At 37.4% G+C, this 16,613-nt stretch overlaps 1 protein-coding gene across 3 annotated transcripts in view; it reads left to right on the top strand.

Annotated features, from left to right (window-relative positions):
• HDX (highly divergent homeobox) overlaps positions 1-13,604 on the top strand; it is a 91,919-nt gene extending 78,315 nt beyond the window's left edge. For all 3 annotated transcript variants that reach the window (XM_024195126.3, XM_024195125.3, XM_024195124.3), the window contains 4 exons: positions 1,085-1,164; positions 4,375-4,458; positions 9,417-9,539; positions 13,094-13,604. In XM_024195126.3, coding sequence (XP_024050894.2) covers positions 1,085-1,164; positions 4,375-4,458; positions 9,417-9,539; positions 13,094-13,219 — 413 coding nt within the window. In that variant the 3' untranslated portion in view covers positions 13,220-13,604. The remainder of the gene's footprint in view (positions 1-1,084; positions 1,165-4,374; positions 4,459-9,416; positions 9,540-13,093) is intronic.
• The last annotated feature ends 3,009 nt before the right edge of the window (positions 13,605-16,613 follow it).

Genomic DNA, 16,613 nt, shown 5'->3' with positions numbered 1-16,613 from the left:
TGACCTAGCACTGTCTACACTGGGGGTTAGGTCGGCATAGCTATGTCTCTCCGGGGTGTGGATTTTTCACACTTCTGAGAGATGTAACTCTGCCCATATAAATTCCCAGTGTTAGATTAGAACAATGGGGACCTTTGGCAAAAAAAAAAAAAAGGGGGGGGGGCGCGGGGAGATTCTGTACTCCTTGTGTGAGGGAAACCCTGTGGAGAGGAAATAAATAGCATAGGTCAAAAACGAGATTAAGTAAATAAATGAGAGTATTGTCACTGATTTCAGTATGGCCAAATCCTGATCCCACTGTATTGTTTTTTTCAGTTTTCAGGATTAATTTCAGGGCAGGTCTACACTACAAACTTGCAGTGGCGCAGCTGCACTGCTGTAGTGCTTCTGGTGAAGACATTCTAAGGTGACAGGAGAGAGCCTTCCCATCAGCTTAATATCTCCACCTCCGTGAGAGGCAGTAGCTATGTTGGTGGGAGAAGCTCTTCCACTGACATAACGCTTTCTACACCACTGCTTAGGTTGGTATAACTACATTGCTCAGGGGTGTGGATTATTCACACCCCTGAGCGATGTAGTTATACCGAAATAATTTTGTAGTGTAGACCAGGGCTTAGTGGTTCCAGTGCACCAATATGGGGGTGTATGCATGCATGTGAGTGAGATACACAGACAGACAAACCCACACATATATGTACCCTAATCTTTTAGGCTGGGATTTTAGGAAGTTTGACACCCAACTCCTGTTGAAATTCAGTGGGTGTTGGGTGCCAGACTCCCTTAAGCTCCTTTCAAAACCCAAGCCTGAAGCTATAAGCAGTGAGAAATTGGTGTATAATGTAGGAGAGTAACTGACAAGAATAATGTCTGTCTGTCTTAGGCAGTGATTGGTATAAATGTGATTTGAAATGTTTGTGTCAAACATTAATTATATGCAATCTTCTTAATTACAAATAAACTTTGGCTTAGAAGTCAAAGAAGACATCACCACATAAATATATCTTAAAGGAATTCCATAAAAAGGGCATTAGGGTACTAAAGCTAGAACTCCGAGGAAGATATAATAGCTCATTTATTTCTGCAGAAGAAACCAGTGAAGTTATTCAAAATGAAGAAATTGGTCACAAAGAAGAGGACCAAAATACATTATCTGCAGATAATGTGGTATGTACACTTTCCATATCCTACCAATTAGACCTTCTTAATTATTACTGTATAAACTGTCTTCCAAAGGCAGTATTTCTAAGTTAGTGAAGATTTCAGCGTCATGTCCTGTTAAAAAGAACCCTGTTTTATAACTTGAATACTAAAAATAAGCAGTTATTGATAGAATTGTGCATATTCAATCAAAAAATTAAAAATATTTTCCATATAATTTAATGAGTAGAAATCTTGTGTTTTAGGAGGCTATTTAGTGTAACTGCATTGCTACATTCTAGTCTTTCTCATCTCCGAAGTCCTGAGTAATTCTTCCACTCTACTCAGCTCTGGAACATTGTCACTTCAGTCGAGTTATGCTCTGTGTATAGGGACATGTGGAAGTGCTGAAACAGTGTTTTGTCCTGCTTAGTTCTGGTGTACTAGCTAGGCCTGAAACAATTAAATTCAGGTTGAATGGTTAAGCCCTGAGCCAGCAAGGAACTTCTGTGTGGTTGCAGAGGTGCCATACGGAGCTCCTCCCAGTACTGATGCCTTATTTGGTTACAGCTAGCCTGAGATGTTCTGTGAACCTCAGAGACCAGATGCCCCAGCGTCCTCGGTACATGCCTCACTATAATGTGTTTAATAATTTTGTGTCTTGGAAAGCCCAGTGTACTGCATGACAATATAGGGACAAATTCACCATTGAGTAATTAGGTACAACTCCATTGACTACACTGAGGTAGCCTTACTTCTGCTGTTGATGAATTTGGTTCATATACTTTTACTATCAATTTATTTTTAATTCTGTCAAGTAGTAAGATTTTTGTCTGAGTGTTTTTACTTAATTCTGTGAAAAATTGGGGGTTTTACACTTTTCAAACATAGATCTAATTAAGAATGTAAAAGGCCAGTGTTAATCCTGTGTTAAACATAAATTCTTTCAATCACAATACAGTATTGCTACCATATTTCATGTTGAAAAATGTTTATTTTGACAGTATTTAGCACTTATGTGGTATTTTCCAATGTGTTATATTTTTGAGAAAAAACTCAGTGAGGTGAGAAGAATGATATTGAAAGTGTGTTATGACAGAACAAAGCATGTCACGTTTATAGGTTTTTACAGTGCCCATGAGGTAGTTTTTATTTTTATTCATATTTAAATTAGATTTCCAGCAGATGGAATGAATATAAATCAGTTTGTGATAGGAGGCTGGCATTCTTGCCAATAAATCAAGGAGATAAACTGCAAACTGAAATTACTGAATCTGTATATTTCTCGGCTTTTGAAGGTGGTGCGATCAGTGAGGAAGATAATGGTGTAGGGCAGGCTTTTATTCTACTGTTTCAATCAGTATTTAATCTCTGTGAGCTAAGGTATAATAAATTTAACCAATTTTATTGCTGTTTAATAGAACAGTGTTTAAATTAGATCATTTTCAAATGATTAGGGTATAAAAATAAACACATAAAAAGGGCAGTAGGTTATAGAATTTAGGGAAAATGTGTTAATTTTTATGGTAAAATTTAAATACCTTAGAATCAGTGATATGTGAGATCTCCATAGTTAAGTCACAATTAGGGTGACCAGACAGCAAGTGTGAAAAATCGGGACAGGGGCTGGGGGGTAATAGGAGCCTATATAAGAGAGAGACCCAAAAATCGGGACTGTCCCTATAAAATCGGGACATCTGGTCACCCTAGTCACAATTGAGTTTCTGTCATAAACTGGATTTTAGCTTTCCTGCTCCTCCCCAAATCTGAATTCCACAAACCAAGGAATATTGGCTTCAGGATTGATGGTTGGAGCTCAGATAGTTATCAGGATCTGTTGGGGGGCGGAGGGGGGGAATTAAGTCAGCCAGCCCCCTGATGAACCAATAGAGGCTCCTCAGAAGGCTGAAGATCCAATGTAGGCTCATCGGACAACAAGTTTAGCTTGTTAGAACCTGAACCTGTCTCCTGAGATTTGTTGTGGGAGGAGTTGGTTGGCCCCGAAGAACATGCCAGTACCTGCAGTAGATGTTAGAGGGCCCCAGCAAGCCCCCAAATGCTTATGGGAGGTGGAGCATTGGAAGGGACTGCTATGATCAGGCCTGGAGTTCTTCTAATGCAGACTTCTGCAGGAAATAAAGGGGGAATCCCCCTATTTGCTATCCCCTCAAAATCTCCTTACTGTCCTCATGTCCCCTTTATACCTTCACTGGAAACATCATATGGTGTCCAGGAAGGAATCCCTTCACCTACACACCTCCGTCTGCCCACAAGTTGGACTCTACCCATAAATCACTTATATGTACTCTCAACCTGTCTTTACCTTAACAGAGGTTTATTGTCTTAGAATGTTTACAAAAGGAGGATGTTCTTCCTCTTGGATGATGACCCTTCTCTTAGTCTCCATACGTCTAGACTCAGAGTTTCAACAGGTGGAGACAAATGTATTTTTCGTTCACAATATATAATTGAACTCCCTAATTTCCTACCACTAATTTCTCTGTTTCTAATGGTGCTGGAAGAGGGAGAAGAGGCATAGGAAATTTGAGTCCCATCCCTGTCAGATCATTTTACTCAAAAAAGACTGGGTCAATTCCTGGAGCTATCACAATATTGTTGCCAAAGTCCTAAAACAGACTAGACGAGGAACCATTTTTTAAAAAAGAGAGATTTTACTATAGAAGGGCAAGAATTAAACCAGGCAAGACTTGCCAGTAGGAAATCCCTTGGTTTGCAGTCATTCATCATAGTGTCTGTCTTGCCTTCTGATTCTAGAGGAATAAACATTCCACATGGCTGGTATGACATCTCCCACAAAGAGTCTGTGGAAGAAATAAATTTTCCCCCAAGGCCACCTGTGCAGGCTGCAAGGAGAATGCAGTATGCAATTTAATCAACACAAATATGGCAGCAGCTAGCTCCTCCACAGTAAACAAAGTGAGTCACCATGGCAACATTGTCCTAACTTTGAGTGTACACTGCCTCAGGTAGCTTCCTCCCTGGAGCTTTGCATATGAACAGAGTGCATGATCGCCATCTAATGGGTGCTCAGAAATTCAAAATAATTTGTAAATAGGCAAAAGAAATACACTTAGGACTCTTCCTTCCATTATAATTTGAGAGGTGCAATTATTGTTTCTTAGGTCTAATAGTAGAGTAACGTAGAGACTTCTATTAGTAAGCTAGAAATTCAAGAATTTAGTTTTCTGAATGAAATACCTTTCACTTCTGTTTCAGAAAATTGAAATTATAGATGATGAAGAAAGTGATATGATTAGTAATTCCGAAGTGGATCAGATGAGCTCTCTTTTGGATTATAAGGTAAGTGATTGAGATCTTGTAATGCTGAGAGAGACGTTCCCTTTACACAGAAAGCTCAAACAGGTTTTTTGCAAGGAGGAGCATGGAAGGGTGGAATTCACCCCAACCACAAGAAGGCCTCTGTTCCAGCATTCAGGCTGTGATAGTAGCTCGATCATCTATTTGTGGGTTCTTAGCCACTGGATCCTTGTTTCTGCAAAATGAAAGGAATACAGAAAGAAACAGCAGCATCAGTCCTTCATAGCAGCTAAATTACTATGATTCTAGCAGCTTCCAGTGGGTGTCTCACACCAAGGCAATTTATTTAGCATTTAAAACACACCATCTTTTTCATTTATCTTTTTAAGAGAAATCTGCGTTTTCATCAAATACAAACTTTCTTTGTGCTAGGAGTCTGTTCTTTTGGGCTTTATTTTAAATATATAGCCTAATACTGCCAGAATTGGGAGGCAACAAAGCAGCTAGAGTCCTCTAATAAAGCAGGCAGGTCCGAGAAAGCAATGGCTTTAATAATGTAGACCACAGTATAACAACATTGCTGCCCATTCTGGTTATAAAATGACTATATAGAGTTGTCTTTGAAATAGGAACATGAAAAAAATGCTGGATACCCTGACATTGAGGATCTTCTGCCAAAATTGTAAAGGTTATATGTTTGTTATATGGCTTCATTTTATGCTTTGTGTTTTCTGTGTGAAACTGACAAATTTGTAACTTCCTTGTTTGTAAAATATACAGATTTTATTAGAATAGAACCTGTTTCTAAAACAATAAATTATTTTAAAAAGTAAAACAGACTATACCCTTTGGGGCACAAAAATGAATCCTCTGGGCAGTGTGTTCCGGGTAAGGGCAATGCAGGATGAATATGGATGGCGAATGACCTTTTCTTAATGTCACTTGTCACTGAACTGAATGGCTTGTTGTGACAGCATGCCCTACAGAATCTTGTTTGTTTTTATTACGTTTTGACATAAACTATTAGTCTTCATGGTCACATGTTTGCTGCATAAATATGCATGCTAGCTTTTACTGGACCAAAGCCCTGAGTAAATAGCTGACTGGCAAGCTTTCATCAGTAACAAATCCCAGTAAGCTGATTTTCCTACCAAAAGAGAATATTTTCTTTAAGCTACTATATTAAATGTATTGTTAGGACCAACTCTTTGGCAAGCCTCTAAAAGTCAGCTCACAATGTTTGTCAGTTGCATTAGGGCTTGCATAATGGCAAATGCATGTTTAACTGTCCATTTTGTTCATGGAAAATGTGTTTTGTACACAAAAATAGCTACATCAACCACGATTGGGTCTGCTGAAAATTCATCCCTGCTTGTTAGGCATAGACGGGAAATTGGTTATCACTTAAGCTTAACTGAAATACAAGTTTTATTAATGTGAAATGATAGCCAGTCTGTAACAAATCTGTACACAAAACTTTCATGTCCAGAACATACTGTTAAGTCTCACAGGTTTTTAAAATAATACAATAAAATAAATGAATGCCTATTCTGCAGAACTTTTTTGCACACTCTTTTGGCAAAGTTTTCAGATGCCTTTTAACTAGACTTCTAAATTTGCACATGCAATCATTTGTTACCATGAAAACCTGAAAGTTTCTGTAGGAATTGGTTTATATGCATCATTGCAGGCCCAAATGATCATGTGAACAGATGTGTGGACCTAATTTTAAATGATTTTGAAATTTGGCTTTTTATATTGAATAATAAAGGGAAAAATAAAATCGTGCTAACACAATTTCCTTAATTTCTTGCTGTTAGAATAGTTGTACTTTATAATTTGTTCATCATAAGTTATGCACAGGAGGAATGTACAAAACAGCTACAAATTCTGGTATCTGTAGCAAACTACAATTCCACATCTCAAATCTGCAAACATGCACATTTATACATTCACAGAAGATGATTTTTCAAATTAATTTACAGTTTGAGCCAAATAACTAGGATATGCCTTCAAAAATTATTAGATCAAAAAGAGCCACTTTGAGTTCTGATTTGCATTTTATCCGTCCAATAAGAAAAACACAATCATGTCTGGTTGTTGAAATATATAGTGTATGCAGTTTACCTACACTCCTTTAATTTAGGAAGGCTTAAATGTTTTTCAAAGAAAAGAACATGTAATGTTAACTGAAATAATAATGTTTTGCTGTGTTTATTTTAATGGAATGTTAAGTCCAGTGTTTGTTGAAAGAATTACTTTGTAACATCACTATTATGGCACTAGCATTCAAGCTTCCTAGTGCTAATTATTAATTCTTTATTTCTAGGTGCTCTATATTGTGAAGTTTTATACATATTTCTCCCAGGAGTTTAATGAACAGCATAACCGTGAAAGCACTTTGTGTGTATGTGTGGAGTATTATTAACTTTGCATTCAGAAATTCTTATCTAGGCAATGAATAAATGTAGGAAGAGAAAAACATGGTTGCAAAATAATTTGATGTTCTCAGTTCAGTTTCTAGCAGACGTGAATCTATATCCCAAAAACTGTCAGCTTTGGGTTGCAATCTCTTGGGAGTCACAGCAAAAAGAAAATGCTAAATTGGCATGGAGACCAAATTCCCCTCTCATCCCTAAAACTGAGTCTTCCAGAACAGAATTGAGGCACATGTGGCAAGGAGGGCTGAAGACTATGTATGGGAGAAATCTTGCACTGGCTGTAGTTTGTGCATATTGCTATCTGTTGTTATCCTGTGGAAAACTGGTGTTCAGCGCCATTATTTGGACACCTTTTGCAGACACACCATTTTCTTAATCTTGAAAATCTAAACCGAACACAGGTAGTTAACTACATATAATCTTCACATAACCTGATCTTTGCAAAGGGAAATACCTAGGGGAAATTATATTTTTATGTTCAAGAAGTTAACTTAGAATATATACAGTGCAGTAAGTCTAGTAAAGTGTATGTGGGAATTAGCTGAAGTACTTACTGAACCTGAAGTTAAATCTGAACTTTTGATTTAAGAGATTTGCCATCTAGATATGAAACTTGTGCTTTGTAAATCCAATAATATTTGTTGTTCATTGTTTATAGAATGGCTGAGAAATGGCTGGCTGAAGCCCTCTTGTTTATCTACCGTGTTGGCACTGTCAATACTTCCCCACACTCCCTTACCAGCATGCCACAAATCTGACATGAAGGGACCATCTTGAGAGAAAGAGACTAGTACACTGCTGTTTTGTTGAGCCTGTTAATGAGGATGTCAGTTGTGGTGGTTTTTCTTTTCTATTTGGGTATTTATAGTGTGCCTGTCACTGTGGTATCTGAGGTGATGTGGATAGTGGAAACTGGGAATGAGAAACCACCAGCTCATTTCATATAGGCTATTTTAAGCAATCAGATGATGAAAATTTCCAGCCACTACTTTCCTAGGTTGGATTTCACTTATCCAAGGAATAGCTATTGGAGGCATGGAAAGGGGAGTTAAATGTGCAAAGAATCATTGGCATCACCTGTATCGGCATTGGTGGCAATAGATCGACTGTGGAATGATTTGGCAATTATGAGCAGGTCCCTTCCAATGATGGGCTAGGTTATTGGTTAGGGATGAGTACTCTTTGGCTTTTGAATTAGGTAGGTTGGTGTCTCTTAACTAGTGCAGAAGCAGATAAAGAAGAGGTTTTTCTTGGGTAGGAGTCAGGGTTGGTAGGGAAAAACAGTTTATAGACTCCTCTCTAATACTGTCTCTGTACAGTGAGAGACAAGGTGGATGAAGTAATATCTGTGATTGGACTAATAAATACCTCACCCACATATCCTGTGATCACATCTACGATACTATCCCCAAACTATGGGCAGGCAAACAATGGCGGAAGAGAGGCAGGCTTCAAGACCTCCACTCTGTGTAGCACCAGTTTGATCCCAGCTCTTCTCCTTGTACTCTACTGGAGCAGCTGGTGGATTGGTGCCAGGAGCAGCAATAGTGGATCCAACTTGTGGCTCAGTAGCTGTCTGAATGAGCAGTGTCTGGCTCAGACCCAACCTCAGAAAGTTAAGAAGCAGACAAGCTTTAGTATTTTGGCCGGGCCTTTGAAAAAATTTCCTTCCCATTCTCCAAACAAAACAGATTACCTTGAATGCATCACTATTTACATGGCTGACCTTAAGATTTTGAGGAAGGTTATTGAGGTGATCCTTTGGTGTACAAACTTAGCTGACTCCACATAACATATGTGTTTCTGGGTGCCATGGAATTAGGGAATTTTAGGGATTTTTCCCTCACCTCTTTCCATTTCAAGCTTCCTGCGGCAATAGTGGCGCCTCGCTGCTGTCTGTCTCACACAGTTGGTTTACATTTTCAAGAGTATCTTTGCTAGGGAGAGAGGTAGAAACTTCCTTTAAGGTGATAGGTGAGATTCTCCTCTATGGGACCAAAAGACAGTGCTTATTAAAAGTGCTCTAGAGGTGTACAATAATTCCCCTGAATGCTTTGTCTGTAGTGTGATTGCTATTATGCATGGAGTTAATATGCAAAATGACTCCTCTTCCTGGAGGTCTTCGTGCCTTGAACATCGTCGATTGCATATGCCAAATAAATAAATGGAGTTTATATAGGATCAGAAGAAATGGTTTGGTCTATGCATTTACTAGGCATTATAGGCCTAGTATGACATCACTCACAGCCAGTTAGAATGCCCCAATTGTGTGAATTTCTAAAGCCTCATAAAAAATGCCTTGTTCTGTCTTAGTGCCTAATTATCAAACCAAAGTAATAAGGTCAGACAATGCTAACCCTGAGGAATTTTTCCATGATGATACTTTCACAGGGAATCTTTATTCTCTAGAATTATTTGATTTTACCCTATTTTACTTTTATCATAACAATAAGAAACTCACTGTTATTCCCTTTTATTTGAATATAGGTACATTTGATGTCATAACTTTATCCAATACTAATTCTTATTTGGAGAATTATATCTATTTTTTCCCCTCAGAATGAAGAAGTTAGGTTCATTGAAAATGAATTGGAGACTCACAAACAGAAATATTTTGAACTACAGACATTCACGAGGAGCTTGATACTTGCTATCAAATCAGATGATAAAGAACAGCAGCAGGTAGGTCTAAGAAGTAGGCAGCAACTATGTCAGACTTTTTTTTTTTTTCTTTGTCTTTTGTCATTTTCTGACTTATTTATATTATGGTAGTGCTTACAGGCCCCAACTCAGATTGGGGCCCTATGGTGATAGACACTGTATGAACACACAGGGTATGTCTACACTGCAATTAAACACTCGTGGGACTCTGTGAGGGGGAGGGTCCCACAGCCCGGGCTCCAACCTGAACCCAAATGTCTACCCTGCAATTTTACAGCCTCACGACCTGAGCCAACCTCGGGTGTTTAATTGCAGTGTGGACATCCCCACAGTAAGACTGTTCCTGCCCCTGAGATCTTGCAGTCTAAACAGACAATACAGGCAAAGGATAAGAGAGTGAAAGTATGATCTTCATTTTCCAGTGAGGGAACAGAGGCCCAGACCAATAAGTGACTTGCCCAAGGTTACATGAGAAGTCTGTGGCAGAGCCAGGAATAAAAACCAGATCTCCTCAATTCCTGCCAGTGCCTTAACTACTCTCTTTAGTCTTAGTTTGCTCTGAGGAATCATTATTTTTGTACCGTGTCAAGTAGCTTTCGGAAGGCCAGATCTTCAGCTGATGTAAGCTGGTGTGGTCTCCAAGGATGTCAATGCAGACATATACCCGCTGAGGATCTGGTATTCTGTGGTAATGCATAATGTGATGCCAGTAAGATAGTGGGGTTTCTTCTAGTCATTCATAAAAACATTACCATTTTCCTCCTCAGTTTGTTAGGTGGAACTATGGCCCCAATCTAGCAAAACATTTTAATACATTACTTCACTTTAAGCACATGCTGTGATACTTTGTTGGATCAGGGCTTATGTGCACAGGTTGAATAGTGATTGAGGAGTGTGTGTATGCTTGTTCAGCTTTCCAGTCACAAACTGTAAGTTGTGGGGATTGTCCACGTACAGTAAATGAATACTGCTGTACAAAAAATATCAAATCTCCAATATCTCTTCTTGTTACATATTTTTTGATGTTAAAAAATAGTGCAACATTTTGAAGCTAAATTTATACATTCTAATAATCACTTCTTTTAAAGTAATAATGCTCCTTGTTTATTACAGTATTTAATTTAAGGAATGAGCACAGCTGACAATGTACAATAAAGCTTAATTTGGAGTCCTGGAGATGTCACAAACTATGAAACTGAAACGTCAATTACAGCAAACTACTAATGACGTTGTACATACGGCCCAGTCCCATATCGCTTACTCACATGATGTAGGATCAGATCCGTAGAGATGGTCTTATATATTCCATTTTTTATATATTCATTATACTGTAGTAATTAATTGTCCTACTTGAACATTTTAAATCTTGGGGTAATTTTGCATTAAAATAATCATATTTTTCAAATGAATTTTATACTAGAAATAACATTGGACATTTCTGCTTTTGAAGTCAGTGCAATTCAGTACAGCTCCTTTCAGAAGGATGCAAAAATCTGGATGCATATTAAAAGAGAATTATGTACACGTTTTAAATCTGTTACCCTTATATTTACATTTGTGTCAAACTTACAATCAGAAAAAGGAATCAACCTACCTGCCTTCTGGAAATTAAAGATATGGAGTAAAATTTTCATAAGAGCTTAAGTCCAATTGAATTTCAAGTGTCAGCCTCTTTTGAGATTGGGACTTCAGCTTCTAGGTTATTGTGGATGCAGATTTAAATTAACTAATGTAAGTAATATTTGAGTTTTAAGATTACATGGTTTTCATATCACTTTATATTTCTAGTAGAATTTTCATAAGATCTGAAGTGATTTAGGAGCTTAAGTCCTATTCTCAAAAGAGGCTGACACTTGAACTTCAATTGGACTTAAGCTCCTAAATCACTTCAGATATAAAGTGATATGAAAACCATGTAATCTTAAAACTCAAATATTACTTACATTAGTTAATTTAAATCTGCATCCACAGTAACCTAGAAGTTGATTAGGAGTAAGTGGTCTTAAAAATGATCTTATAAACAGAATATGCTTTGCAAAAAACAATGACTAAAGTAAAATGTAAATCCTAAAATATTATCTTTTTATTTTCATTTCCCACTTGATTTCCCATTTGTGAAATGTGCCAGATTGGCAATTCTGGTAACTGATATGAGTTTACTCACAAAACAGGAATAGCACTGGCAGCAGCAGGGCAAGTTTCCTCTCTATCGCTCTGCAAATGTGTGTCTGCCTTGTTCAGGAGGAATCATCTCTACATGCTGATTTAATGTTGGCTTTTCTACAGAGACTGCCAGTAAGGATGCAAGTATCAGTTATCAAGATGATACCCATTCACTAGGGACTAGAATGAGGCCACCAATTTATTACATGTAAAAACAGCAAGCAGTTGTCAGTTGGCGATGACAGGTAATCATTACCATTCAAGGATGGATTTGAGCCAGTTATCTACAAAGGCTTCATAACCTATAACCTATTACCTACATCTGGAGCTATCAAGGCACCAAGAAAATACCTGTCTGCAAATCTTTAGACTGTAAGCCCTCCAAGGCAGGGATTGTCTCTTCTGTGTTCGTATAGATCCCAGCACAATGGGGCCCCAATCCCAACTGGTGCTATTTTAATATAAATATTGACAATAAAAATAAGTACTCCAAATTTAAACAGTAAGTTCAGACATTTATCTTACATAAGCCAACTGTCAGTATTTCTTAAAAAATTATAGTTTCTGCTTTTGACGCACCTATAAATCAATAGTGCAGAGCCAAGCTATTCATTTGTTACAGCATATAAACCATAGAACAGATCTAATTTCATGAAAACATTCTGGAATCCTTCAATATATGTAGTTTCTTTTTCTTTGTGGGCAAAGGGTATGGTTTGTAGTATTTCTTGTAACTGAAACAATTAGCAAGTCTGCATATATATTGTAAAATATAATCATCCTAAAAATGTCTTTATTCAGGAAAAAAATGTAGTGGCTAAACTTCTTTAGTTTGTCCTTGAATGTATTCACTCTAAGGTACAAAGAAAATCTAAAATAAATATATATCATACAAACTAGAAAAGTGTAACTGTTAATGGAAGAACTACAATAGAAAAGATATCACTGTGATGAACAGACACTGCAGGAGTAGAAAGGAGTCACTTGCCAGTATATTAAGGCATTTTTCTTGTGTCCCAAGAAGAAAAGATTAAATTATTAATTTCCCTCTTCAACTACTGATGGTGGGAGGTTCACCGTTGGATAGTCTCCTCCGTATGCATCTCAGGATACGGTAGTTTCTATTTTGAAATATGGTAATTTGCCATCACTACTTATGTCTTCATTTTATAGCTGAGATATCACTGTTTTCCTCTGTGCTTGCAAGCAGTAAACTTGTTATCTGGCAATAGTACAGTGGTTACATCATTTTTGGATAGCATTCTGTTTCTTCTTTAGTATTGGGAATTTCACCATTATCAGTGAAAAAATCATAAAAACTGATCCTTTACTATACAAAGTACTTAATGAGTTAACATGAAATTTGAAAAATGTGTCCAAATACTAATTTAAAATTTTTTTTTTTAACATAGGCACTGCTGTCAGATTTACCTCCTGAATTAGAAGAGATGGATTTCAATCACGCATCTCCAGAGCCTGATGATACCTCATTCAGCTTGTCGTCTTTATCAGAGAAAAATGCCTCGGACAGTTTGTGATCTTTGGAGAAAAATAATATATATACGCACACACAATGCTTAGACTGCCTAACAGGTGTGCATTTCAAGATAACTGCATTTTGTTACCTGATATCATTCAGTCAACAAAAACCTTGGTAAACTAGGCAGACCTTGCTGAAGGGTGAATGTGATGTGATATGACTGCAACTTGCGGTGACAAGGAATATGGAACTTTGTTTTTGGCAAGTGAGAAAGCTACATGGGAAAAAGTTTTAGTTTTTAGCATCACAGCCTCGATTAGGGTCATTTATAATTTTCCAAAATAATTCTTGCTTTGTAGCAAAATTTATTCTGAGCAGGGATCCAAGAATGGAAAATAAATGTGCAGTTACACAGCCAGGTAACATTTCAACTTTGCTTATCATGTAAGACTCACCAGTCCTGTTTATTGTGACCATCGCCTTTTCCCTTGCTCCTTCTTACTCAGGTAGATGGACTGAAAATTGGGAATCCAGATGGAAAAATGAGCTTGTTATAGGCAAATGGGCAGAGTTGTTCTTGGACCCCTGAAAAAATCTGAATTAAAAGATTACACTAAGGTGCTTATTGGTATATAAGTGCAAATTGTTGAGTCTCCCATTATCTCATAAAAATGTCTGAAAAACACTTGGAAGACGAAGTGAATAAATTTAATTGGCTTCAATAAATTACTAATGTACAGAAGCAGATCTAAATGTTGTAAACCATTAGGCTTTTACTGGAAACTCTTGATTGCTGGAGAAGGCAACTGTTTCTGGTATTATTACTACAGTGATGGGATTAGATAATGTTACACCAATATTTAGAGTTTTACCGTCATAGTGATTTTTTTATTTCACTTCATTTTATAAAACCTGAACAGTAAAGGCTCTGGTTCATGAAGATTCAGGAATCCGCTACATAGATTTTCTACAAACCATACTCCATTTCATTGCAACAGTGCTGTCAGCCAAGGACAGTCTTCATCCCGTCTCCCTCCGAAGCTGTTTTAGTGTTGGAATCTGGGCCCCACAAATTTCCTCAGTGTGATTCAATGACTAATTAGCCCAATTTAACACATTGTGTCATTCCGCCAGCAGACTCCAGGTGCTGACAAAGAATAAATTTAGCTGAAGTTTTTAAACTGCATGCCTGATAGCTTTAGCCACTCTCTGCTAACTTATCCTTTCTCAGCGCTCATTCATACTAAATCTCACATCTCGTTTGAATAAATACATTCACCCTGACAGATTCAAATAAGTTCAGGATGGTACATAGTATTGTGGCATACAGCTAGAACTTGGTCATTTCTAGTCTGAGTATTTACAAACCGGCCTCACTAAACCTTAGGTCACACCAGCTTGAGAGCTAAATTCTTTCACCCTTATGCTGAATGGTACCTTATTCTGTGAGTAGTGCCACTGAGACTGTTTACTGTATAATGGGAGTAAGGTTTGAACAATCTGGTCTTTCTAAATAAAAACAGTCTTAAGTGTCCAAAAAGAGGAAAATCCATGCAGAGTTTGCACCCTCTGTCCATCTTCTCTCTTAAACTGAATTCCTGTTCCCAGGTGTTAAAGAAACTGCTGTCAGCACTTTTTCTGAGGGACAAATGTATTCTATCATAAATATGGTGTTAATGTATTAACTTCGTTCCAGCCCTAAATCTGACAGTCATTTCAACCCCGTACTGTGAGAAACGATCACTGTACTGTATTTAAATATATTATACATTTAATTTACATTACTATACACCCTAAGATAATAGGCGTGATTTATTATAGGTTTTCTGCTCTGGGTTATTAACTGTACTATCTCTAGATAGGAAGATCCTGCAACTGACAATAAAACCTCATGTTTTCAGTAAGCTTTATTGAAGAAATTTAAAATGTGGTGTCTAGCCCTCATGCTCCACAACTTGGACCTTAATTCCGTTACTTCTCCTTGACATAGGATGGCAAAAGGCAGCATCTTCTTAAAGCTAATTCTTAATTTTGTGGTCTATGAATCTTTTTGCAATTTTACCTTTTACACTAGTAGCCAAGAAGAATTTTATCACTGCCATTAGTAATTTTGTATTGTTCTGACTTGCTTTTTTCCTGACATGACATCAAACTAAATCAGGAAGTTCAGATTGGATGAACTGTGCCAAAAACAGACCTTTACTCAGTAAACTAGAATCCTGGTTCATGATATACACCTAAAATCCTAGGCTCCACACTCCTTGTCTAGAATCTGTACTGAGTGTTTCCCTTTGAGCAAAATATGCTTTGACTCTTTCTTCAATATAGGATAACAGAGCATTTATAATAAAATAGTCATGCTGTCACATCCAGAAACGATCAGCAGCAACGTAGGATGATCAAGAAGAAATATTGAATATGAAGTATGTTCCTATGTAATAAGATGCTCTATAGAGCTGTATTGTACAGTTGTTTGAGTACCTCCATGCTTCTCCTCTAAATAACCTTCATCCATAATACCTGCAACATGAAAAAACAAAACAAAAAACTCCTAATGGTGAGTTATTACCAGTGCTAGTTAAAAATATTGAGGAAATATAGATTTACAGGACAGAGGCTGCAGAACAGCAGACTTGCTCTTCTACTGCACAGTATGGTAAAAACTTGGAAGAATAATTATCTTTGAAAATCATGAATGGCCATTTCTGAATATTGCATTCCAGCCATTCTCTGTCACCACACGTCTCATGGCTTCATGATTTGATGTTCTGTTCTCCAGAAAGACAGCTAGATATAATAATTAAGATCACAGGGTCAGATCAGTAAACATGACATCAACAAGTCCCCCTATGTCTCTGTCCAATTCATTTGCTGCCCCCTTTCTCTTGTTTAGGCATCTGGTTGGGGAGCAGTGCTGGTCTAGGAAGGTGCACACACACTTCATATTAAATGTTTGTGGATGGTAAGAGTGGAAGGTGCTTCTGCAGTTCTACGATCAAACACAGGGCTATGGTCTTGGCTAAATTCAGTCCTGACCTCAATGGGTGCATCTTCTATTGACTTAAAATAATAGGGAATTGTGACCATGGAAGATAGGGCAGAATTTGGTCCTATGACCTCATATTGTCCATCCATACTTCCAGCTAAATTTGTCATGATAGCTGGCTGATATGTGTCTAATGCCCAGAAGAGAACACCTTGATGTTTGTCTCCTGAATGAATTCTAGGTATTCTTCAGCTGAGAAAAAGCAATGATGGCTCTGTTGATCTTGGACATTTTTAGGATTTTGGTTTACAATTATTTCCTCTGTTCAAAGGTAGATAAAGAAATACATTAGATGCTAAATCATCTTCCACTGCACTATAGATTGCAAGGAGGATTTATTTTTCCATAAAAAATGGGAGAAATAATCATAGCTGGTACTATTGTACCACAGAGGAAGCATTAAAAA

This window comes from Terrapene carolina, unplaced genomic scaffold, assembly GCF_002925995.2.
Source record: "Terrapene carolina triunguis isolate 2854851 unplaced genomic scaffold, T_m_triunguis-2.0 Scaffold131, whole genome shotgun sequence".
NCBI classification, from domain to species: domain Eukaryota; kingdom Metazoa; phylum Chordata; order Testudines; family Emydidae; genus Terrapene; species Terrapene triunguis.
The sequence above is the reverse complement of the archived record's forward strand: the minus strand, read 5'-3'. Positions and strand labels throughout refer to the sequence as shown.